This window comes from Pyricularia pennisetigena, chromosome 2 (genome assembly GCF_004337985.1).
Source record: "Pyricularia pennisetigena strain Br36 chromosome 2, whole genome shotgun sequence".
NCBI classification, from domain to species: Eukaryota; Fungi; Ascomycota; class Sordariomycetes; order Magnaporthales; family Pyriculariaceae; genus Pyricularia; species Pyricularia pennisetigena.
The window spans coordinates 4,130,140-4,154,573 of record NC_043741.1 but is presented as its reverse complement, the minus strand read 5'-3'; the positions used below and the strand labels follow the sequence as shown (position 1 = coordinate 4,154,573).

The window sequence follows — 24,434 nt, the reverse complement described above, 5'->3', positions numbered from 1 at the left end:
CCCCTAAACTCGGGAGGCGTTGGGCTTGGCTTTCCACGGTAGTTTTCAACCTTGAACAACAACCAATTAAGCCAGCCAGCCAGACAGCCAGACACTCCGCCGCTTTGAAACTTGATTGGGTTGCTTGCTGTCGTTGTGCCATTCATCCTTGATCTTGCTGGGTTCAACGATAGCCTAAACCTGCCACGCCCACAAACCAATTCCCAGAGATCCCGTGTCTGTTCAATGGGCGGCCTCCGATCACCCTGGGAGTGATCGCCATCGACCAACTTTACTTACATGTCTACCTCAAAAGCTTTTAATCCTACTGCCAGAACCAGGTACCTAAGCTTCCTGAGGTAACTAAGGTGTACTTGACTACCTAATTACCTAGTAGCTGAGACCAGCTTAGGTCCTTGGCGCAGTTAGCCGTCACGCGAGCATTTAAACGGCCTTGCAGTATCTATCTGCAAAAACTTAAGTCTCTCGTTTCCACCGTTGTGCATCGCAAAATCCACCATACTATACTAGCCTTTCAAAGTTACCTTAACCGGTTCCTGCAAGTCTCCACCGGGTAAAACGGTTACTCGTCCTCTGTCGAACTAAACGCCTGAAGAAGACCTACAGGAGGATAAACCCACAAGCATTTGTAAAAACAAAACAAAAACCGACGCAGAACTGCATGGCTCCAACATCATGTGCCTTCCTCCTACAATTCGCAAACATTCAACATCTTGAAGAGCAAGCAAGTTCCTCCTAGACCGTCGTCGCATACCAAGACTGGCACCATGCCACAATCAAAGGTGCCAAGACTAGGCAGGCTTGGTCCGAGACTGGCGAGGCCTTTCTATACCTCGATGCTCATTTCGGCATCCCTCGCGACGTACGCACTGCTCAGGAATCGCGCCGCGTCTCCAGAACAGTCGCCGCTAATCCATCGGCGGAAAGAGGATATCGACTGCCGCTTGGTTCATCAGGCCGAGGACCAATGTGCCTTCGTCCTCGCCAATTGTCAAGACGAGGAAGCAGGTCTGCTGCCATACCTGGCACTCTATTATTGTAACCTTGGTGGCGCCCAACCCGTCGCATTCGGTCTGCTGGCCGCATGGCTAGCCTTGCTGTTTACAACCATTGGCATTGCTGCCTCGGACTTTTTCAGCATCAACCTCTCAACTATCGCCAGTATCCTGGGCCTCAGTGAGAGCCTCGCCGGCGTCACCTTCTTGGCCTTTGGAAATGGATCTCCGGATGTGTTTAGTACCTTCGCGGCCATGGGCTCCAACAGCGGCAGCATGGCCGTTGGTGAACTGATAGGCGCGGCCGGCTTCATCACGGCAGTTGTTGCAGGCTCCATGGCTCTGGTCCGCGAGTTCAAGGTTGTCAAGAGGACTTTTGTGCGGGACATCTGCTTCTTCATCCTGGCTGCCAGCTTTGCCATGGCGGTCCTGGCAGACGGCCACCTGCACTTCTGGGAGTGCATCATCATGGTCGCCTTCTACATATTTTATGTCATGGTCGTTGTCGGCTGGCACTGGTGGGTAACTCGTCGCAAGAGGCAGTGGCAAAAAGAGGCTGCGGCTCGAGGCCACTTTTATGGGGCCAACACACAGCCGGCTGATGAGCTTGAGCCGTACAGAGATAATGATGAAGAAGGTGAAGACTCCGGTACCATGGGCCGAGACCGGCTTGCAGAATCTGCACCTGACATCAGCGCGCTGGAGCGAGCCCCTCGGATCGAGGTTGATGATGTAGAAGCGGAGCAAGACGACGAGGTTAACCTCGACAGAGACATGTTTGTGGCCGCGGAAATGACGAGCAGCATGCGCGTCAACCGCCCTCGAGGTCCTAGGAGCAGAAGCTATACGACGCTGGCTCAAATTCGGCCCAGCTTTGTGGGCGCACTCGAGTTTCGTTCGGTATTGGCCTCGCTTCAAAACTCAGGCAACGTCCGCCTCGCTTCGATGCATTCCCGCCGCCAGTCAGAAGCGCTGCTCAACTCTCAAGAGGGCCGCCCGAGGCTATCAGAAACAGCATCCCACAATGCGCTGGGCTTAACCTCGACCGATGATACCAGCGCCTCTCCAGGACGTGATCGTGCGAGGTCGCACGGGGCTCTTCCGTCAGTCTGGACATTCCCTGGCCCCTCATCAGCGCCGCGGATAGTCACCGAGTCTCCCACGTCCCCTATGATAAGGCCCACTTCGAAAAATTCCCTACCTCCCCCGAGCCGCTCGAGTACGACAAAAGACGGCAGGCTGGCTCCGCCTTCGGAATGGCACGAGTTTTTCCCCCCTGGTACCAACGTGGCCGAGGGTACTCCCAGTATACCTCCGGGGTCACCGATGACTCTACGGCTTCAGATACCGGGCTCCCAGACTCACTCAAGCGGGCAATCGTCCCCATCTCTATCTCCTTTTCCCGGCCTCTCGGATTCACCGTTGCTGTTGACGCCAATCTCGGGATTGCCTATCAATCAGATTAGTACTCCAGCCATTGATAATCCTGGCTATTTCGGTGGTGACATTCAAGAAGAGTGTGCCAAGCCGGTTAGGTGGTGGCCTTATTCCGTGCTCCCTCCTCCGCATGTATTCCTGCGCACCTTGTTCCCGACTCTCCAGGGCTGGGCAACCAAAAGCGTGTGGGACAAGTTTGTCAGCATCATATCGGCCCCGAGCATTCTCTTGCTTGTCATCACGCTACCTGTTGTTGAAACCGAGCGCCTGGAAGAAGATCCAGATCTAGCCGGTCCACCCACCATTGAGGACGAGGTTGGTCATCCCACCGGTGTGCCAGCATGCGCAGAGCCTGTTTCGTCGGTGGACCGGCCGGAGACCGAATGGCAGCGGTACCGTCGTAACACGCGCTCCCGGTCTATATCGCCATATTCTGCTTTGGCAACTCCGGGCAACCCATTCGAATCCAGTTCACTGAACCCAACGTCAACCACCAACGGCATGCCACGCACGAACAGCTTGTCGCTGCAGCCAAACAAGCCTGGCGAGCAGACGCCGCTACTTGTACAAGATAACGAAGCCCATGAGACAGAGGAAGAATCCGGCTGGAACAGATGGCTGGTGGCTATTCAAATCTTTACAGGGCCGCTGTTCACGGTCTTGATAGTATGGGCTAATATGGCAGACGATCTGGAAAAGCCTACGAAGACACTGATTAGATTCGTGCTGTACTCTCTTTTGGGGTCTTTGGTACTCCTGGCTCTGTTGCTTTTGAGCACGTCGCCAAACGTGCGCCCCCGCTATCACTTCCTTTTCTGCTTCCTTGGGTTTGTGATAAGTGTGGCTTGGATTTCGACAGTCGCCGGAGAGGTAGTGGGTGTTCTCAAGGCGTTTGGCGTCATTCTTGGTATATCTGAGGCTATCCTCGGGTTGACCATATTCGCGGTGGGCAACTCTCTGGGTGACCTAGTTGCAGATATAACCGTGGCGCGACTAGGTTACCCAGTGATGGCACTGTAAGTTGTTTTTTTTTTTTCTTTTTCTTTTTCTTTTTTTTTTTTTTTTTTAAAAAAAAAAAACCCCCCCCCATAGCATGCTGACGGATATGCTACAGGGCTGCTTGCTTTGGCGGACCGATGCTTAACATTCTGCTCGGCATCGGCATAGGCGGCGCCTGGATGACTACCAAGACGGCCAACGAGCGACACCATAACCATCCCGATAAGCCGCTCAAATACAAACCCTACCATATCCAGGTGGGCGGCACATTGATGATATCGGCCGTGACATTGCTTTTGACGTTGGTTTTCTTGCTCATTGTCGTGCCTCTCAACAACTGGGTCATGAGTCGCAAGATCGGATGGAGCTTGATAGTGATTTGGAGTGTCAGTACCGTTGTCAACTTGATATTTGAGGCCACAGGGACATGGTCGGAAGTTGCATAATGCTGTGTATTGTAATTGTTCTTTGTTTCTTATTTTGTTTGATGTATGATTATGGCGTGTATGACTATATCAAGCTGGAGCAGCGGAACGATACCACGTCAACGGAAGGAGGAAAGCAAGAGCGTTCGAAATCAGGCAAAATACTTGATTGATGAGGTACCTTCAGCTACCTTACTTTACATCATCTAACTCGCCACATAGACTAACGCTAGCACCGAAGATATATATCTATTATCTCTAGATGGGCCTGGGCATTGGCACAAATATAATGCATGGATGAATGGTAAACTGTAGCTAAACTACCTACCCGTATACCTAGGTCCGTCCGTAGATTACCCACACATGCTCGCTCTGCGTTGGTAAATCCTTGTTTGTGCAATTTTACATTAATAATACTTAAAATTTGAAGAATATGCCAAATACCCTGAGTGACACGGATCTTGACCCGAACATCCATGCTAGAGACAGGTCTATCTAGCCTTAGTTCTAGGCCTGGACCTAGTTTGTCTAGGTCTAGTCCTGGATCTAGGTCTAGCTACAGTCTAGGTTCCAAACCAAGGGAGACCCTGAGGGGATACAGTGATGCGGGCGGGGTATTGTGTGTTTGTGGGGAAGCTCCCAATTGAAAGATAGCCTGCCCGCCCAAGCAGTGAGGGGTAGGTACGTACTGTCATTGTCGGAGCTCTATGGAGGCTCCTTTTCTTGACCACTTTTGACGCGCCACGACCGACCCCAATAGTTGCACACGCAGTACCACACGTTGTGGACTTGACCGCCTCCAAAAGAAGAAAAAAAAAAAAAAGGCTTGAACTCGTCGTCGTATCTTTTCCCCCCTGTCTTCTTTTCTTCTTTTTCCCCCTCCCTTCCCGTGACTGCAAATTCAAAATCCCGGCTTACCAAGCTGCTGTCCAAAATGTCTTACCCTCCTCTTGATCAGCGTCCGTTGAAGGACACCATCTGCCTCTTTGATGTAGACGAGACCCTTACCCCGGCCCGCAAGGTGAGCTTTTTTTTTCAATTCTCTTTCGGCTGCACATATCATGGAATCTACAAGACCTGCTCTCGGAGCGCAGACATGGTTGCTTATGGGACTTGGATTTCCCTCTTCGACAGCGACTACTCCCAGTGCAGCTACTTGGAAACCACTCGATCCACCACCCCCAAAGTATAAGACAAAAAGAAACGAAAAAAAGAAGAAGAAAAAAGCTAACCACTCCCACCCCCCAAAACAGCGGGTCTCGCCCGAGATGTTGAACCTCCTCTCTCGCCTCCGCCAAAAGTGCGCCATCGGCTACGTGGGCGGGTCGGACCTGAGCAAGCAGGAGGAGCAGCTCGGCACGCCCGAAGTCTCGGTCAAGAAGCTGTTTGACTACTGCTTCCCGGAGAACGGGCTGGCGGCCTTCAAGAGCGGGGAGCCGCTGGCGTCGACGAGCTTCATCGCCTGGATCGGCGAGGACCGCTACAAGGAGCTCGTGCGCTTCATCCTGCACTACGTCGCCGACCTCGACATCCCCGTCAAGCGCGGCACCTTTCTCGAGTTTCGAAACGGCATGATCAACGTCTCGCCCATCGGCAGGAACGCCTCGTCGCAGGAGCGCAAGGACTTTAACGCCTACGACAAGGTCCACCAGGTCCGCGCCAAGTTCGTCGAGGCGCTCAAGGAGAAGTTTGCCGACTTTGGCTTGACGTGAGTGATTTGGTCTTCCCTCCTTTCTTTTGTCCCTCTCGTTGTGAGACCATGTGAAACGGGCAGGGGAGGAGGAAAAAAAAATAAACAAATGGTATAGGCCTCCGACTGACTCAACTTTTTCCTTTTCTTCTCCGTGCAAACCACAGCTTCTCCATTGGTGGCGAGATTTCTTTCGACATCTTCCCCAAGGGCTGGGACAAGACCTACTGCCTTAACCACCTCGAGGCCGAGGCCAAGAAGGATGGCGGCATCCAGTACACCACCATCCACTTCTTTGGCGATAAGTACATGGAGGGCGGAAACGACTATGAGATCTATAGCGACCCGAGGACCATCGGCCATGCTGTCGACAGCCCTCAGGACACTATGAACGAGCTCAAGAAGCTCTTTGACCTGTGAGAGACGGGGCGCAACCAAGGTGGTCGTGGAACAGATTTCTAGAATCAAGGTGCTATTCAAGTACGGCTCTAAAGGTCATGGGCATGAATGTTGATCTTTATGGACTGGGGGGCGCTACGCAGCACATATAGAGTGAAGCGTCTGATGAGAGAAAACGGAAAAAAAAAAGAAAGAGAAATAGATGTCAGAGCAACTGGCTTCAAGATATGACACGAATGATACCAAAGAAAATGAAGAAAACTTATTTTTCTTCGCACTTTGTCGGCAATAAAAAAGAAAGAAAAAAATATAACAAAACCAGCGGCGACTCAGAAAGAGTTGTTTCCTTTGAAACCACCACAAAGGCAGGCAGGCTAGGACGCTACGCCACCACATGTGCCATCAATTTGACGAAACTTTTGCCACAAGATTGGAGCTGTATGTATTTTTTTTTTTTTTTGGGAAAGGATATCTGAATCATCATGACGCTACATTTCAAAGCAAATCATAAAGAACAACAGTCGTCAAAACACTTCTCTCTCACACTCAATGTGAATCAAAAGTAACGTAGAAATCCAAGAGAAGATAACAAGGCAAAAAAATGTGCCTTTCAGTGCCCGTATTCCAAGTGAGGGATAATAACGGGTCCGTACTTGGTCGTGGGCGTATTGAATGATCCATCACCCTGAACCACAAAGTCGACGGCAAGGCTGAGCTTCTGCAGTCCCTGGCCCTGAGGTTGGCCACCATTCATTATGCTTGCGGCGTACTGCGACCCGGCCGCGGCGTTGATGACTTCGGGGTCGTACGCCACAACGGCAGCATAGTTGCGACGTCCCATGAGCTTCTTGAGCTCGCGTTGAGACCCGTTCGCGTCGACTTGGAAGATCTCCATCATGTCCTCTTTGGTGTCTGACACCTCTCCATTGGACTTGTGCCCATTGGCAGGCACGTAAAGCATCTTGTTGGAGTTGTGAAGCATCTTGAGGATGTAGTTGCTTGCCGGTGCAGCCACGATTGGGGATGTGATGATTTGGTACATGGTTTTGTGGTCGCTGGGATGAGACGGGTCGTGGACCAACCCGGCACCGCAGCAATTGACATCTGTTCATATCATGGCCAAGTTAGTCACTTTGTTTTCACCTTGGGCTTGCAATTGATGCCGTGCCCAGAAAATGAAGGAGTGGAAGGGTTTTCAGGAAGAAGACGAGAAAGAAACTCACCTCCTGAAATGAAACTCATCCTTATTCCTTTCTGCTGTGAAATTCCTTGCAGAGTCCGGATCAGGTATGTCCGCTCCAAATCCTTGGTCTCATGCGTCCACAGGTCTTTGAGTTCCTCGCCGATGTCAAACTCTCCAAACTGGTTGAGAACATTGCCCATGAGACCAGATTTTCCGACTGCCTTTTTGACGTGAGTGAAACCATGCTGAACCACCTCCTTACCGCCCACTACACCCGCAACGGAGCTGGTCACCTTGCCGAGCAGGTTGTATGTCGTGTTGACCGCCTTCTTGCCCGTGTTGAACGTGTTTGCCAAGCTCTCCACCGTGTCGAGCCTGGGATAGATAGGTGGCACGGATAGCATAAATATGCAGTGCTGGACACTGGGTGGTAACATGGCGACCTTTGGAAAGATGCCTTGGTACGTTGGACCGGCCAAGACTCGCGTTTGGGTCCGTTCAGATCTCATATCGATACCCACAACAACCATTGCCGGGCCCAGATACTTGACAAAGTGCCACCCCGAACCCGTGATGGTAAATAGATCAATGTCCGAGTTGACATTGCGCAATATTTCAATAGTCGTGTGGTGTTGAAATAACAGATACATTTCAATGGCCACACGCCCGATGTTCTTGAAAACTTGGGACGATTGCATGTAGTCGGGATACGACCCGAAGCCATCAAAACTGTTGCTCGTGTTAGTCGTGAAATTCCATTCATCAGCTAAAGGGATACAAGGAAAAAGAAAAAAAAAAATTGACTCACATGTCGTGATCGTCGAGTTGCAAGATGTGAGGAATCTGAGCAAACGCCTCTCTCAAGAATGGCTGGTCAAAATGGGAAGTGTAATAGTGAAAGTAGGCATGAGTAACGTCTTCTTCATGTCGCGCAGTCCATTGGACGGCTTTGCGATTCTCCCTTCCTTGGATGGCGAGCCATTGCTTCAGCAGAGGCACCTCCTTCCAGAGCCGGTCACCATATATTTGATCACCCAGTCCCAGCTGCACGTGGAAGCCGCCACACTCAAGGTTCCTCTGGAGCACGTCCTTCCACATGAAGCCGACGCCACCGAGTTTTGCCCTCTCGCTCTGGGAAGTTGAAGAGGCGAAGTCGTTGCCAGAGTGCGCCACAAAGCGCCAGCCGGTTTCACTGCGCCCTGCGACGACGAACTCATAACGTGTGCATCCCATGTGTGACGTGACCGCATAGGTCCATTTCTCAGTTTGCTCGCCCATTTGCAAATCCAAGTCATACTTGTAAAAGCTCCAGCGCTGGTGGGTATGGATCACATGTGGCATGAGCTGCCGCGGGTTTGGCGACAAGTCGACGCTGCGATGGATGTGTATCGTGGGCGGCTGAGGGGCGTCCGTCACAATCATTATGCTCCCCAACCACACACCCCTCTCCACATCCATGTTGACGTAACGCAGGTACGGGCCAAAGTAGACACCATTTGTGGGAGCCACCTTGAAGATCTCGACGCCGGAGCTGGGTGGGGGCCCAGTGAAACCAGCAGCACTCGGTGCGGCCGAGGCTGCCACGCTCATGATGCTCTCGGCGTAACCAGGGGTGTGGGGAGGATACAGGCCGGGAGATGCCATTCCCTGCTTACCGCCCAGGAAAGGAGAGCCGAGAGAGTTGCCATAAGTCGAAGCTGTTGGTGACAATGGGGCTACCTCGTGGTTGATCGGGTTTGGCCCCTTGGGGAACTCCCACTGCGTAGCCTGAGTCGCAAGATGGATATAGTAGTACTGCCCAGAGTTCTGGTCGAGATGGGAAATCCATCCTTCTGGCAGTGGGGGAGGGGAAGAGGGACCCTGAGCATGTAAAACCGAGGGCGTATGCGTGATGGTCGGTTGGCCATTCTGGGAGCTTCCTGGCCTGGGGTCATTGGCAAAGGCAGGATGACCCGGATGCTGTAGAGCCGGCGAGGCCAAGGGATTTGGAATCTGCTGCTGCTGCGGCTTCTTCTCGGGGCCTTGAGCAGCAGGAGTCTGGACTGCGCCGGAAGAGCTGGATCCAGCAACTGAAGCTGCTGCAGTGGCGGCCGCAGGACCTGCAGCGGCAGGCGCTTGCCCAGGCTGAGAGTTGGAACTGGGCTGTTGTTGCACTGCAGGGCGCTGTTTCTCGTTTGGATACCCAGAACCACCTCCACTGACGCTGGAGTATGCAGGAGGAGGGGTTGAGGCCTGCATGCGCTGGAAGTCCTGCTCCAAAACGCTAACTTGCAAACTTGGCTGCTGGGATTGGGCGTTCTGTGCCGTGGACGACTGAGACGGGCTTCCCACCGGGTTTGAGCCCTGGTAGACTGTCGGAGGCCCATGAGGCTGCTGGTCTGGAGTCTCGGTCGGCGTCCACGGTCGTTGCGCCGGGGGCTGTCCACCATACTGGGCAAGTCGCTGCGAGGCCGCGGCACTCTGCGCCTGTTGCGCTTGGAGGGCTGTGAGGGTCGCGGTTCCAGATATACCCGAGGCAGCATAGCGAGCCTCTATGCCACCACCAGGAATCACCCCCGGCTCGACTATGGGGGTTTCCGGCGGCGGAGGTGAGCCGCGACTGGCGCGGGTCGTTGATGTGGAGGCATTCGAGTTGAAACGGTTCACACTGTTTTCCTGAGGCATCTTGAGCGTGTTTGTAGTCACATTCGGTCGCTGAGCATTGCTTGCGGAGCTGCCTCCAGGCGGTGGGTAGTATGGTTTGCTCTGATAGCTGTTTGAGATCCTGGGCTGCGGCTCCTGCGGTTGTGGTTGTTGCTGCTTGGGCGGCTTGATAGGCTTTGCGAATAGGTTGTCCTTGTCCCCATCTGGACTCGTTGGCGACAGCGCACTGGGCGCAGTGCCCCTCCTTTCAGCAAGCCCTGGCCTCTTTTCGCCGGTAGGGCTGAGGCTCAGGCGCGGAGAGATGTCATTGTAGCTTCCTCCAGAGCTCGCAGGACTGCTGGTCTGTATCCTTCCGGCGGGCGAAGGCCTGCGGCCAACGTCATCATCTGGGTAGGGCAGCCTAGATTGGAGCGGCTTCGAAGGGCGCAAATCCTCGTCGTCGGGGTATGGGAGGGGAGCCGCAGAGCTCGATGCGCCAGGAGGGAGCGGAAAGGTCGGCTTGTGGGAGGGCGAAGCCGATGAGGCCGGCTCGGGAGGTCGCGGGTACTTGAAACGGGCCTGATCCGAGGCGGCAGGACTCTTGCTGAAGATGCGAAGGGGCTCGACGGTTGGGCTGTCGCCACAGTCGTCGACCGGGCGACTCATGAAGAGCTCTTCATCCGAAAAGCCCCTGGATCTGTTTGGCTCCATGACTTTGTGTGCGCGCCCAGTCTGTCTCACTGCAGACGCAGGTACAAAGCAGCGGGATTTGATCCGAGCAAGGCGGGCGCTATAGGATGACGTGCCCGCAGTAGATGCGAGTTTATTAATAGGCCCAGACTAGACCGAGATGCGCGATGCGGAGGCAGTTCGGGGGCCGTTTTTGAAGGCCAGCGGGGTTTCTTTTGCCTTGTATATGAGAGCTCTAGGAGCTGCTGTGGTATGTATGGCTGGCTGGTGGGTGGTGGTGGAAGGTTGGTTGACAGCTGCCCCTCCTGCCGCGGAAAACTGCGCAGAGGGACGAACCGATTAAACAGAGCCGCTTTGATTTGATTCGGTCCGTCTGGTTTTGGCTTTGAAATTAATGATAAATGCAACCAAGCAAACTTACTTACTTTGCTCGCTTTTGTCCAAATATCAAACAAGTTGGCAAAACACAGTCGCGCGCAACTCTCCCAGTCCGGGCGACCAAGCTAGACCTGGACTCCCTAGGAGGCAAGATCCCGGCGGGCGACAAATCAATCAATGTGACTTGTCCGCTGCAGCTCCAGCATCCATCCGTCATTTTGGAGGGGCTTCGGCCCAGCCCATCATCGTCTCCCGCAAGGGAGGCCTGTCATGATGGGGGAGCATGTGTCCAATCAGAGTGCCTGACCAGACCATCTTGGGGCGTGGGCGCTTAAGTGAGATTGTGAGAGGGGGGGAAATGCGCACATGCATCCTTTCTCCATGGTGAGAGCCTCGCATGGAAGCGCCCAGCCAAGCTTGCAATCAATGCCAGAACCAAAGGAAACCTACCCAGAAGGGGGAAGCCCGGTGGCACATTGCGTGGCAAGTCGAATTGGGCACCTATCTATCTCTACCCACCTCGCCCACCGTACCTGAAATGGAGGCTCGGTGTTAAGGGAAGAAAGACTCGCGGTGTTCCATTGGACACCCAAGAGGGGGGGAAAATTGAAAAAGAATGTTTGTCAAGTGGAGGAAGCACAGCGTAAGGCTGGGTAAGGGCAAGCCCCGAATGGCAAAGAAAAAAATAGATATGCTCGATGCATGCACTACAGGAGTAATTTGAGTGAATGTGCAGTTTGAAAGGCTTTTTTTTCTTCTTCTGTCAGAAGGTTTGGTCAAAAAAGCAAACATGCTTCGGCAGACCTCGACCGAGGCAGGCACGCTGATGAACCTGATCAGGCACGTCCATCCGTTTAATCGATCGTTAATTCATCGCATAAAATCGTGGGGTAATATCAGCCAAAGCCAGGGATCGGATTCCCGCGAGTCGGAATCTCTCGCTAACATCAATGATTGTTTGGTTGTTTGATTGCATCCATCTGAATTTTGCTTTGCTTCCAGGTACATATATAGCCCATGCTTGTCATTGCCGGATTGCGACATACTCACAGTAGTACAAACTTCATCACAGGGTTAGGGTAGATGTTTCACCTCGTGATGCTGTCAATTTTTTTTTATTTCTACCATCCAGCGCTGAGCAATAATGAGATCACAGAAGCTACGCCACAGTGAGGAGCAAACTGTGAGGGGCAGTATCCCGGAGCGTGCTTCCCGGCACCGTCCCGGTAAGGCAAAGCCCAATGTAACTTAATCAAGTGTTGGGAATCATGGCCATCTCGATGACAAAAGTGCAGGGTTTTTATGCGGTTTGTCTGAACTTGTCGCCCGTGACCAGCCACATGCTCTTTACAAACATTGCTTTCGTGTCGTGTTGTGTCATTTGATCAGTTTTGATCATGTAATTAGACCGACAAAGGTGAATTGGCATAAGCTCCGCCGCGTCGCCAACCCGCAAACAAAAGCGTAACAGTCGGCCGTCCTCGGCGCGTGGGGGAAACAAACGCTCATGATCTTCGGCAACCAAACCCTTGAACGGGGAAAAGAGGGGGCGTCCTAACTATGACGGCACTTCCCTTTTTTTTTTCTTTACCCTCTGTTGGCGAAAAAAAAATCTTCACAGGACTCTTCCCTTATTATAGATAGTATGGTGCCATCTCTTGGTTGTCTTGCAAGCTAGTTTCAACCCGTTTCTTTCTTGCACCGCCTCTGCAAATCCATCTCATGTTTTGTTGTAATTTTTTTTTTCTCTTAACACAAGACCATAATCTTTTTTTCATTGGCGTACAGGCTTACACAGGTGCCCGTCCAACGCAGCCAGATCTTGTACCTTACCGGTGCCGTGGTGTTTACGAAAGGCTTGCCTTTCATTCTCATCGTCTTTTCTTCTTGTCTTTCCCACGATTCATAGGGCTCCGTTTTTCTAGACCCGGATCTTCCCTCATCCTCCACGTCGATTGACACAAGAAACAAAACTCGTACTACCATAAGTTCAGCCCTACTGTTGGATTACCACCAGCCAGTGATAGGTTAACCCTTGAAAGCACCTTTACTGCCTTGTTTTTTTTTTTTCACACCTTACCCAGGTATCCACCCTATCATGTCTCTTCATAGGGTTGGATCTATCGAGTCTTTGTCGTTCGCACCTACCGGTGAAATAAGATCGCGGCGCGGATCCGACGCCTCGGTCATCTCTGTGCGTCCGACCAAACTTACCTTTAATCCCATCCCGGAGCAGTGGGATCCTCCCTCGGAGCGTCATGGCAATGTTCAGGCCGTTGGAGCGTTCGAGGTCCCGGAATGGAAGAGGATTGGTATGTGCTCCCGTAGGCCACAAAAGTGTCCCAGAATTCAACAGTTCTGTTTTACTGATCTGTCCTCTCCATGATAGCACAAGTTGTTGCCGCCGTCTTTTACTGTTTCCTGTCGGCGGGTGTCTGCTTTGGCTATGCAGCAATTAAGCCAGTACTGAAGCAGGAGGGTGCATACCACGATGTTTGTATCGTTGATGGCGCCGTTGATGATACCTGCGTCGAAATCCATCTAAATCTCATGTTTACTGTCGCTGCAGTCGGCACGAATGTGGCAGCTCTCCCCATAGGGATCGTACTTGACAAGACCGGTCCCAGATTCTGTGGTCTACTTGGCAGTGCCTTTCTTGCTGTTGGTTCTGTTATGCTGGCGTATGCCCAAGCCTGGCCATTTGATGGTTTCCTGTGGGGTTACCTCTTCACTGCTCTCGGTGGCCCCTTCATATACATTTCCTCTTTCCAACTCAGCAATGCATTCCCGAAGCACTCGGGCTTGATTCTTGCTTTGCTCACGGGCGCTTTTGACGCCTCCAGTGCTCTTTACCTCATTTATAGACTCACCTATCAAGCTACTCGTGGTGGATTTGGCTCGAGGAGCTTCTTTTTAGTGTATCTGGCGGTACCGGCTCTCATTGCCGTTCTCCAGCTGACGTTGCTCCCCAAGCAGTCTTACAAGACAGTCGGTGAGATGATCGAGGATATCGAGGAGCCTGGCAGACATCACGAGGCCGATGATCAGGTCGACGAGGAGACCGCCCTACTGCGGGAAGAGGAGAGGCACCAGATTGAAGACCAGGTTGAGGAGCTCTTGGGCACCCGCAAGGTCGATAAGCAAGTTCAGCGAGAGATCAAGAAGAACGAAAGGTCGGGGGTTTGGGGTGTCATGCATACAGCTACCATCAAGGAGCAGCTCATGTCACCCTGGTTCACTCTTATCATGATGTTTACAGGTTAGTGAAGCCCTAGTTCCATGCATCCCTTCAGGGTGACCCGAGTTCGCTGGCTAAATGCATCATCGGGTGAGCTCTGCAGTTGTGCAAATGACGAGGATCAATTTCTTTGTCGCCACAATTTACCAGCAGTACAGTTACCTCTTCCACAGCCACCAGCAGGCCCGCGAGATCAATAACTTCTTCGACCTGGCACTGCCAATTGGTGGCATTCTGTCGATACCGTTCATCGGTACCATCCTCGACCGCACCACGACCGTCACCGTACTCATCTGTTTGGTTTCCGTGGCGACGACCATAGGCATCCTAGGCATCATTCCGCAAGCCTGGGCCGCCTACTCAAACGTGTGTCTCTTTGTCCTGTACAGGCCATTCTACTATACGGCCGTTTCGGACTATAGCGCCAAAGTCTTTGGGTTCCGGACCTTCGGCACCGTTTATGGCGCCGTGATTTGCCTGTCTGGCCTGTTTAATCTGTCACAGCCCGCGCTCGACTACATGTTCCACGTGACTTTTGAGGGCAACCCCATCCCGGTCAATGTGATACTCATGTCCACGGGCCTGACTGTAGGTGTCGCGCTGATTGTTTTCGTCAGCGTTAAGGCTGGTCGCTTCGGTCAAACGCGACAGCGCGACTCGTCACCACATGTTGAGCGGCGAGCATAAACGCTGGCTTTTGGTCGCCTTGCTCGAAAAAAGGGGGGAGGGATTGCTACCGCAGGTCCGTTAAAAAGGTTCGTTTGAGGACGTGCAAGTGTCCGAGGGCAAATATGTGAATTATTGGGAGCAAGATGTGATGTGTGTTCCACATCTGTAGCTTCTAGTTGGGAGTATGTAGGATTCACGCTCGCACTACGCAACCCTTGTGGTACTGAGTAAATAAAGTAGTTTTGAATATACGACGCCAAACAAAAGGATTGTTGTCCGATCTCACTGCTTCTGCCATTTCCGGGGAAAAAAAAAAAGTTGGTTACATGGCGGCATGTTAATATGGACAGACTGTTTACGTGGACTCTAGCAATATCCATAAATATCCCAATATAGCTAAATTCTCCGATGTAAAGACATGTGTTGATAGGAATAGGGGCCGAATGCTCTGCTTATTGAGCGGATGAACCAACGAAGCAATATAGACCTGATTGCTCCTTATTCTATTGATTGATTCAGGAATAGGTTACAAAGTAGGTATATATAACGGTGGTAGGCCCTTTTATAAGAACCCAACCCTGTAACTATCGATAAGAATTGCTTACGCAACTGACTAAACAGACAACATATCAGCACTGCTAAGCTGGTATCCAGAAAGAGATGATTATTTGGCCGGTGAAACTGGCGTGTAAAAGAAAAGCGCTCCTGCTAGTCCCGTCAAAACTCCATAGCCTGACCGACACCCTCTTCGGCTGTCTTTCTGGACCTTTCATCCTTCTCCTCCATCTCCTCCTTTATCCGTGCCTCTACCTCCTCCCGAAGCCCCTGGAGATCTGGTGGAATGACCGAATACTGTACACTGGGGGCGTTGTTGACAAATCGCAGTTGCTCGGTGACATGCTGAACGATCTCTTGAAGTCGTTTTTGCGTGTTCCGATTCTGGCGAGGCTCACCAACGACTTGCTGTAGGGTGGGAAGCAGTGTGTCCTGACGGAATTTGTCGCGCCAGGGCGTGTGAAGGGGTATGACGGGGTCGATCTTGTCGTGACAATCAATGGCGATGCTCGTCTCATATGCCCAGGCGCGGGCGACGTTACGGGGAGTGTAGCCTCCACCGCCAAAGAGGATCATGGGGATCCCAAGCTTTTTGCAGAACTCGACGCAAGAGCCATGGCCCTGTACCTGTAGGTTGAAGCGCCCCAGGCGGTCTCCAGCAAGAGAGTCGGCGCCACACTGGAGAGCAATTGCGGTTGGACGGAACTTGGCGACACACTGCCCAATGACGTTCTCAAACAGTGCCGAGTACTGGTCGTCGGTGATGCCGTCGTTGAGAGGGACGTTGATGGCATGATGCGCACCAGGATTCAGCTCGTTCTTGGGTCCGTTTTCATCCAGCGGACCAGTCCCAGGAAAGAAATTGACGGGGTCGTACTTGTGAAAGGAGACGGTCATAACCCGGTCGGTAGAATAAAAGGCCTCCTCTACGCCGTCACCGTGGTGGACGTCGATATCGATGTACAGGACTCGAGGATGACACCGGAGAAGCTGCAAGATTGCAATGACGATATCATTGATATAGCAGAATCCCGAGGCCTCGGATCGTTTGGCGTGGTGCAGGCCGCCGCCCCAGGCGATGGCGATATCGGACTGGTTATTGCAGATCTTCCGGGCGGCGTCCAATGAGCCACCGGCAGACATGGAGCAATAATCATAAAGACCCTCGAATAAGGGACAGTCGGACCCTCCAAGGTTAAACTTGAGGTCCGGATATGGGTTATCGACATCCCTAGGTATAGGCTCCGGTAAGACCGTTCCCAGGAACTGAATGTAGTCGCTAGCGTGGAACATTGTGAGCTCGTCGTATGTTGCCGCTCGGGATACGTAGTTATCCATAGCAAAATTCATGCCATATGACGAAATGAGGGCTTTTGACAGGGTAAGACGCCAGGGCTTCATCGGATGCGTCTGGCCGAAATGGTGCTTCTCCATTTCGGGGTTTACATGGAAAGAGACATTGTGCCCCTTGGGCCTTGTTATGTTGTAGGCCTCCGCCACCTTCTTGATCTTATTATAGAAGGCAGCATTGTCGGCATCGCTGACAACATCTAGAGGATCCACGTAGTCCTCAACAATCGGTTTGTCGACCTCGACGTCGCGAGGCAGATAGTTTGGCCGCGGTGGTCGATATCTGTATGAGTCTGCATCCATGCTGGCTCGCACCGGGTTGATAATTCAGGCCAAAGGTGAAAGACAAAATCTCAAATTGCTGCGTAGCCTCTCATGCAGCAAACAGATGAGATTGAAGATAGCGCGTCGATCGTTGATTGATACTTTGAGTACGAACGAGGCTGGCAAGCCGACCTTGCCTCACGCAACAAGACCAAGTCGAAGCAGGACAAAATCCTCCTCCCAGGCCGTCGTCGTGTGTGGCGAGTATCAAATACGGTAGTGCTGATTCTTCCGACCTTTCAGATGGCGTTGTATAAGATCAGATAGCCGGAAAACAAAGATCCCGGATTATCTTGAGAATTATGTATGTACCTTCAGACAAGTAAGTTATTTGAATACCTTCCTCACAAGCTGCTTTTTGCCATGGTTGTCGCTCAAATGCAAGTTTGACAGACGCGCGCGGTCATATCCAATTGGATACCTCCTTGAGTAGCAGCAGCCTCCCACCCCAGCAAACCAACCAGGTGCCAAAGTTTCCACCTCAAGGTGGGGTTCGTGACAATTTGTCATGCATGAGCTCCAGGTCAAGACCCCAAAAGACCAGACCCCTGCAAGCCTTGTTAGCGGCGGGTACCCTCTGATGGGATTTTTGCCCCCACCATAAGATCTTGGCAGCAAATCGTAGGCGCGAAATCCTCTCTAGCTCATCAATTTATTTCTGCGTGTCGGCCGGCACTTCGTCACTCGCCATCCCGACGTACCTTATTACCCTGCCCTGCCTCATCTGGAAGAGATCCATCTTGCCCGCGCGATAGATTTCATCATTGGCATCCGTCCTCGCAGTTACACCCTTGCGCCTTTGGGGTCTGTGTCTTTTATTGCTATTTGCACAAGCGCGATACCATCTCGCGCCGACACCAACGAGGCGGAAGCTCCTGTGGTCGTCGAGGTGAGCCGCTCAATTTGTCAAAACACGTCACGCCCATCAAATGTGATAAGAAGGGCACAAATATTTAGTCAAGAACCCAGTCACCTTGTCGCGCCTCCCTGTCCATCTCCCAGCCTCCTTCAGCAAGCATACCAGCAACGTCCAGTTGACAACCACCTAAGGTGCCTTGCCTTAACTTTGGTACCTTGTTTTTGTTGATTGGCTCGTTCTTGCTGCCACCTATTGATCGGAAGTCGCCGGTACATTCTTTGTTTCTCTCTGTCTCTCTGGCTTTCCCACGCCTCATCTTGTCCCGCTTAGTTGCCGCACACTCTTGCCTCTGACAAGCGCCTCTCGATCCACTTCTGTCGTCGCGTCTCGTTTTGTTCACACTTCAGATTGTCCCTGCCGCGTCGTGCCTGGGAGCCGACTGGAGGGAGTCTGCTCCAAAAAGCCATCGCTTCAAGGCGTTCTGCCATCTCTCTAAACAATCCGAGGCGCGCGACCTCATGCTATTTGCCCGCTTTGCTACACCGAGTATCGTTGCGTCATATCGCAGGCTATATTATAATATAATACCTTATTCAGCAGGTTCAACGGCTATTAACTACCATGCCTAGAGACGACCTGTCAATCGACTTTGTCAAGAGGATGCCCCAAGGCGAAAGCCTCGACCCCTCCCTGATCTTGGATGACTGGATCAACCGCGTGCAGAACTTGCCCGAGGAAATTCGGTTCATTCAAGATGAAATCTTGGACAAGGACAGGCAGTACAATGACTGCATAAAGATCATTGAGGATCGTGACAGTCGTATCCAGAAATACATTAAGGCTCACGGAAGCCATGCAGAAAACCCTAAGGAGGCTAGCCTTCGTGCCACGATCCGGGAAAACTATGCTATAGCTGATCGACTCGCCGGCGAGAAGGTGGCCCTCTCCGAGAGGATGAAGTTGATTATGGACAAGCATGTTCGCGAGCTGGACAAGCAGCTCAAGATCCTCACTGATAGAAACGAACCCGGCTTTACCGACCCTGACGAACTTCCATCCCTCCTTCGCCCGAACGCAAATCCACCCCCGTCAACCTCTCGAGTGTCCCTTACCGTCAACACCAACATTCCTAACAGCCAAGGTCAGAATTCGGCCACCACGACGGCTACGGCTCGCGCGGGCAACTCATCTATTCGTACTTCACAAACACTACACAACTCTGCATCGGCACCCGCAACGCCAGCAGCTGGCATAATTCTGGGCAGACAAGCTCGTGAGGTTTCGGCCGGACCTAGTGGCGGGGTTCCTAAGAGGGGCCCACGCATCAATGGCGGAGCCGGCAGCGCCGCAACACCCACCAGCAATCTGGCTAGACACTCGTCGCTGGGCCCTGGCACGCCAAAGGGACACACGGCTACTGGCGTGCAGAGGGCAGGTAGCGCCGGGCCCAGAGCATCCAGCAAGGGCGCGGCAGCGGCATCATCTGGACGGAAAGGAACACCCTCTTCTACAGGCGGGCGAAAGAAGACACCGGGAGCACCTGGCGGCACTACGAAGTCGGGTTTGTCACGGGTGAAGCGTGTAGCAAAGAACTCGCCATCTTCCAACGCCGACTCGGAGCTTTCCGACGACATGTCTGCCAGTGGTGACGAAGTTAGGTCTCGCACTGGTACACCCAGTGCCCCAACTTCAGTACCTTCGCGAAAGGATGGCGGAGGTCATGTTGAGGGACCAGTATCGGGAGCCACGCTTCTTAAGAAGGAGCGGCACGGTTCTGATGACGATGAGGAGATGGTCGACCTGGAAGACGAGGAAGCTGGCGACGACCGGAAATATTGCCTGTGTCAAAACGTCAGTTTTGGCAATATGGTGGCCTGTAAGCGAGCCTTGCTCCCAGATTATCCCATAAACTTGCTTCCAGTCATGTTTGCTAACTCAACTTGTCTGGCACAGGCGACAATCCGGATTGTCCACTCGAGTGGTTCCATTGGTCCTGTGTTGACCTTAAGTCGGAGCCAGCTGGCGCATGGTTTTGCCCCCGTTGCAGGGAGGACCCCAAGGTTCTTGCCAAGGCCGGGAACAAGAAGAGATAGCGTCTCTCTGGCCCGCTTGTTGCAGATCCAAATGCTGCCGGTCGCCATGACAGCCGCCCGGCTACCAATCTGAACAAGAACAAGTTCTCGATCGAGGGCGCTTCGGCAGAGTCACACTATATACCTATCGATGGACATGCCAACTTACAGCGAACGGGCGGCCCTGATGTTGTTAAGGCGCTTCGCCATGGTGCCCCGCCTCCCCCGCGCTCCCTCTCCCGTAAGCGCAGCGCTGGACTCCCCAAACGGTATCGAGATTGATTTTCTAAAATTATGTCTTCATGTCATAGGGTTTCTGGAGACTGGAATTATTGAACTCAGTAACGAGGCTCACAGCGCAACCTAGGAAGGCCACGGTCTGTTGCCGAACCGGGCAACTTGTTTTCAAAGTTGACATGGGGACAGCGACTATTCTCATATTCTTTTGGTGGTGCGTCTTTGGTCTTGTAAGTTTTTGTTTTGGTTCTTATATGTCGTTGTTGGTCAACACACAATCAGTTCAAGCAAGGATCAGCTACAAGATGGAACGAAATAGGCGCACAGAAACAAGACCGTGCTCTTTTGTCACTTCCCTGACATCGAGCGTGCCAAGAGTTTGGATGGCATGTCGGAACGTGACAAGAGTAGAATACAAGCCGTAAGAATCAATTCGCTTTTTCTACCTAGCTCCACTATTATGCCTAGTCTCTGGACGAAATGCCCAAGTACACAAAATCATGCTATTATTGCCCTTGCTTGAATGGCCTCTTTCAGCCCAAATGGGGCAGTCAATCATGAAAAAAAAAACGGAATAATTCATTAAATTACTAGCTGAGAGGTGGCATGCACCATAGTCCGCCATACACTGGCTCAGTGCTCCAAGAGCCTCAAGCTACCCTGCACGACCATGTTTTCCAAAATGGATCCCGGCGGGATGTCGATGGTCTGACCCTCGGTAGCGACAATGATGACGGTACCCTTGAAGGTAACACCACGGCCCAGGTTGACGGCACCGGTGATGGTCAAGTGGTCAAGCTCGATCATCTTGGGGATAGAAGGGATGCGCTTCTGGAAGTCCGAGACCTTCTTGAAGTCGGTTCCCAGCTTGATGAGCGGCGCATCACCGAAGCGAGCGGCGCTCATTTGCAGCTGGCCGTGCTTGACGGTGTAGAGATCTGACTTGACAAGCATCAGATCGGAGCACGTCTTGACGGGCAAGAAGCGGCGACGGGGCACGTTGACACCGTGAGCGTTGTTGAAGTGACGGATGGCGGCACCGACGGCGGTCTCGAGCTGGATGATGGAAATGTCCGACTCGCCCTTCTTGTCACCAGGAATGGTCTTGCCATTGGGAATGATCTCCAGCTCCAGCTCGTGGTTCTCAACGACGCGCTTGATGGCTTGCACGTTCATCCAGATGTTGTTGGTGTTGAAGTACCTGAACTTCTTGATACTCTTGAACTCGTTGACGTGCTCCTTGGGGACCTGGGCAATTTCGAGGAGACGGACCTTGCCCTCGTAATCAATGATGGTACCACCCTTGACATCAGCCTTGGTCTTGTTGGTAAGCTCCATGATGTACTCGGCACCTGTCTCAACCATGTGCTGAAGAATGCGGAGGTCGACAACGGCACCCAGGTTGTCAACGTTGGACAAGAAGATGTACTCGATACCGCGCTCAATGAGCTTATCGAGAACTCCAGAGTTGTAAAGAGACTCAAAAACGTCACCGTGGCCGGGAGGGTACCAGGCGTCGATGTTGGAGTTGAAGCTCTTGGGGACGGGCAGGAGAGAGTCCTTCAAGATACGAGGATACCTTGACTGGTTAAACGTCATGATATCAACGTTGTGTCCCTCGTACTTCTTGATGATAGAGGCAGTGTCCTCGTCAGTGTTGAACGAGTTCATCAGGATGAACGGAACGTTGGTGCCATAGGTGCGGTTCAGGTGCTCGACTTGGCGGACTGAGAGGTCGAGGAAGGACATGCCATCTCGAACCTCAATGACCGACTTGGGTCCGACGCAACCCATTGAGGTACCAAGACCACCGTTGAGCTTCAGGACTGCCAGCTTGCTCAGGAACTCGACAGACTCAGAGTTTGCCAGATCATCGTAGTCAACGACCTGACCTTGCGCAGGTGGTGCGATGCGGTCCCAGTCGCTATTTAGGGCAACAGAAAAGTCAGTTATGCACATGTAGACGAGGAGTGAGGTTTCGGTGGGCGATTGGCAGCCTGCTGCTTACACTGTGGATCCCTTCGCCTTATCGTTAACAAAACGGCGGAAGAGCGCGAAGAAGTTGTCCATCTCGGTCTCGAACAGCTGTGTTGAGCCAAAAAGAAAAATTGATTAGCGCACACATCTTGATGCAGACAGCATTAGGCATCACGTACCTTCTTCTGCTTTTCGTCAGTGACTGTCTCTGCGAGCGCAGTCAGCGCGTTGCGCATTTGGGCAGCAGCGATGTTTGTGGAGGCATTCTCGAAGGCCTATATCCGAGGATTTGGGTTAGCACTAGCAAGCTTAAAACAGCTCTATGAAGTGATGAGAGTGTTTTATCGACTCTTCCACGGTACCAGGCCTAGCTCTCAGAAGATACAATGACCCTCCTGTACAGTCTTGAGCGGTTGTGTCTCCTTGATCGGTCTATCTCCAATCGCATAGATAACTCCCTGATGGGAGTTAAGGCGAAAGAATGGCATTGTGAAAGGGACACAAACCAATCCCAAGTTTTTATCCAGGAGGAACCAGATATTTTGCTCGAACGACATCCTGAGGCTTGGGATTATTTTGGAAGGGTGTCATAGTAGAGATAGCTAATTCAAGCTGCTCATACTTACCATGTGCGACTGAGTCTTGCCATGGTGACGGGGGGCAAACTCGGAATCGCCCTTGGTCTCAGCAGACTCGGGCTTGAGGTGGGAGGGCAGGGCGCTCTTGACCGCCTTCGCGACGTTGGACGCCATCTTGTGTGCGTTTTTTTTTTTTTTTTTTTCGTAGAGGGATTCAAAAGACGGTTTTGAGCTGGACAGATACTGCGGAGGTGTCTATGATATGGTGACTGGGAAATCTAATGGTCTTATTCAAAAGCAGTTGGTGGCTCTTAGCTGCTCGTCGTCGGTTTATGGTCGAGGCTAAACCTGGGAACAGCAACTTATCAATTAGCTTGTCGGACCTTTGTAGGAATTGTTGACGTAATGTAGCGGCAAAGAAATGATGGAGCTCCAAGAGGTCGGAGGCGGGGTTTTGTGATGGCCTACTGCAGCACGTCAAGGGCTAGGCAACCTCGATCATCAGACGTCAAGCTTACCTTTATCTAGGAACCTGATGCAGGAGTGACTGAGGCGACTACAGGATGAGGGACCGAGGTGGCTAAAAGAACAGTAGAGACTCTTTTAAGAGTGCTGGTGCAAGCTGTCAGGTTGCACCTACCAAGTAACCTACCCTAAATAAATTGATTGCTTTCATTCAGCACCGCTGGTGCTCCTCTCGTCTCCTGGCGAGAGCCCCGCCATTGCCAGGATTATGGCCAAAGGTGGAGTAGTAATAGCCAGGGTCGGGCCTGTTCTCGTTTATTCGTAATTGTTTCCCGACTGTTGAGATGCAACATGAGGAATCTTATGCGCATTGCGAGTTTTTCTCGTGACGGGGATTTTTCGAAAATCATCCCATCTTGTACCTAGAATCAAGAAGGGACGACAAGAATGCAGAATGACGAAGAAGAAGAAGAATAATTAAAATCCATAATTCCTTAGCAGCTTTCCAACCAGAGGCCTCATCTAAGCTAAACACCTTGCGTCTGCAAAGTAATAAAAACCTTGATTGCCTTGACTATTCTCGTCAACCTTCTTTGCCGTCCATTTATCTACGGCACAACAAAAACCAACTCAATAACTCAATGCATCTCGATTGAATTGCATATCACCACACAAAAAGGAGGCGGAGTGGATCGAGTTACTAGTTCAACCCCTGCCAATGAGCGGGTGCTCTAAACTAGATAGGGGACCATTTTGATTTGCTGGCAAGCTGGATCCCAGGTCCAACCGCCCAACGCAATTCAACAGCAAGCGCCGCCCTTCGGGCCACTTTGGTGCGCCCACCCTGAGGATCACGACGTTGGCCGGCAACCAAGGATTTTCTTTTCTTTTTTTTTTTTTTCTTCCCTTGTCTCACACACACACACACACACTCATCCTGTCTCTGTAACTCTCTCTACAGATAAGCCCCTTTTTTGCTTTTCACGATTGGTCAACCCCCCCTTTTTAGCCTCGTCGGTGTTGCGGCCACTCTCCCGCCGTTCAACGTCGTGCAGTACCTTGACGGCCGACCAGTCCCACCAAATCAGATTCCGGTACCCTGCACACGTGTTTTGTGGTTGCGGTCCGGCAGTCCATCTTGCCTCGCCTGTGGTTGCTGAGGTCCTACGAACGCTTTCAGACCGGCCTGGATCTTGCGGACCATGGTTGGATCCAGCGTGTGTACACAATAATAAATAACATAGAACAGCAGAGCAAAACGTCACGGGCACATTGTCTGTCTTTGACCCCCC

At 52.2% G+C, this 24,434-nt stretch overlaps 7 protein-coding genes across 7 annotated transcripts; 4 read left to right on the top strand and 3 right to left on the bottom strand.

Annotated features, from left to right (window-relative positions):
* Positions 1 to 767: 767 nt before the first annotated feature.
* On the top strand, positions 768 to 3,877 carry PpBr36_01155 (uncharacterized protein; the record flags this gene model as incomplete). The annotated part of the gene is made up of 2 exons (XM_029888343.1): positions 768 to 3,448; positions 3,547 to 3,877. The coding sequence occupies 2 exons, from the start codon at positions 768 to 770 to the stop codon at positions 3,875 to 3,877; spliced, it is 3,012 nt and encodes a 1,003-aa protein (XP_029752199.1).
* A 913-nt stretch (positions 3,878 to 4,790) lies between these two features.
* On the top strand, positions 4,791 to 5,966 carry PpBr36_01154 (uncharacterized protein; the record flags this gene model as incomplete). Its single annotated transcript, XM_029888342.1, has 3 exons — positions 4,791 to 4,877; positions 5,110 to 5,564; positions 5,714 to 5,966. The coding sequence occupies 3 exons, from the start codon at positions 4,791 to 4,793 to the stop codon at positions 5,964 to 5,966; spliced, it is 795 nt and encodes a 264-aa protein (XP_029752200.1).
* Positions 5,967 to 6,555: 589 nt separating this feature from the next.
* On the bottom strand, positions 6,556 to 10,461 carry PpBr36_01153 (uncharacterized protein; the record flags this gene model as incomplete). The annotated part of the gene is made up of 3 exons (XM_029888341.1): positions 6,556 to 7,049; positions 7,169 to 7,857; positions 7,937 to 10,461. The coding sequence occupies 3 exons, from the start codon at positions 10,459 to 10,461 to the stop codon at positions 6,556 to 6,558; spliced, it is 3,708 nt and encodes a 1,235-aa protein (XP_029752201.1).
* A 2,455-nt stretch (positions 10,462 to 12,916) lies between these two features.
* On the top strand, positions 12,917 to 14,743 carry PpBr36_01152 (uncharacterized protein; the record flags this gene model as incomplete). Its single annotated transcript, XM_029888340.1, has 3 exons — positions 12,917 to 13,130; positions 13,208 to 14,077; positions 14,160 to 14,743. The coding sequence occupies 3 exons, from the start codon at positions 12,917 to 12,919 to the stop codon at positions 14,741 to 14,743; spliced, it is 1,668 nt and encodes a 555-aa protein (XP_029752202.1).
* Positions 14,744 to 15,442: 699 nt separating this feature from the next.
* PpBr36_01151 (uncharacterized protein) lies at positions 15,443 to 16,933 on the bottom strand (the record flags this gene model as incomplete). The annotated part of the gene is made up of 1 exon (XM_029888339.1): positions 15,443 to 16,933. One exon carries the CDS (start codon positions 16,931 to 16,933, stop codon positions 15,443 to 15,445), a length of 1,491 nt encoding a protein of 496 aa, XP_029752203.1.
* Positions 16,934 to 18,434: 1,501 nt separating this feature from the next.
* PpBr36_01150 (uncharacterized protein) lies at positions 18,435 to 20,252 on the top strand (the record flags this gene model as incomplete). Its single annotated transcript, XM_029888338.1, has 3 exons — positions 18,435 to 19,689; positions 19,932 to 20,126; positions 20,197 to 20,252. The coding sequence occupies 3 exons, from the start codon at positions 18,435 to 18,437 to the stop codon at positions 20,250 to 20,252; spliced, it is 1,506 nt and encodes a 501-aa protein (XP_029752204.1).
* Positions 20,253 to 20,755: 503 nt separating this feature from the next.
* On the bottom strand, positions 20,756 to 22,851 carry PpBr36_01149 (uncharacterized protein; the record flags this gene model as incomplete). Its single annotated transcript, XM_029888337.1, has 4 exons — positions 20,756 to 22,046; positions 22,131 to 22,207; positions 22,279 to 22,374; positions 22,726 to 22,851. The coding sequence occupies 4 exons, from the start codon at positions 22,849 to 22,851 to the stop codon at positions 20,756 to 20,758; spliced, it is 1,590 nt and encodes a 529-aa protein (XP_029751072.1).
* Between the last annotated feature and the right edge of the window lie 1,583 nt (positions 22,852 to 24,434).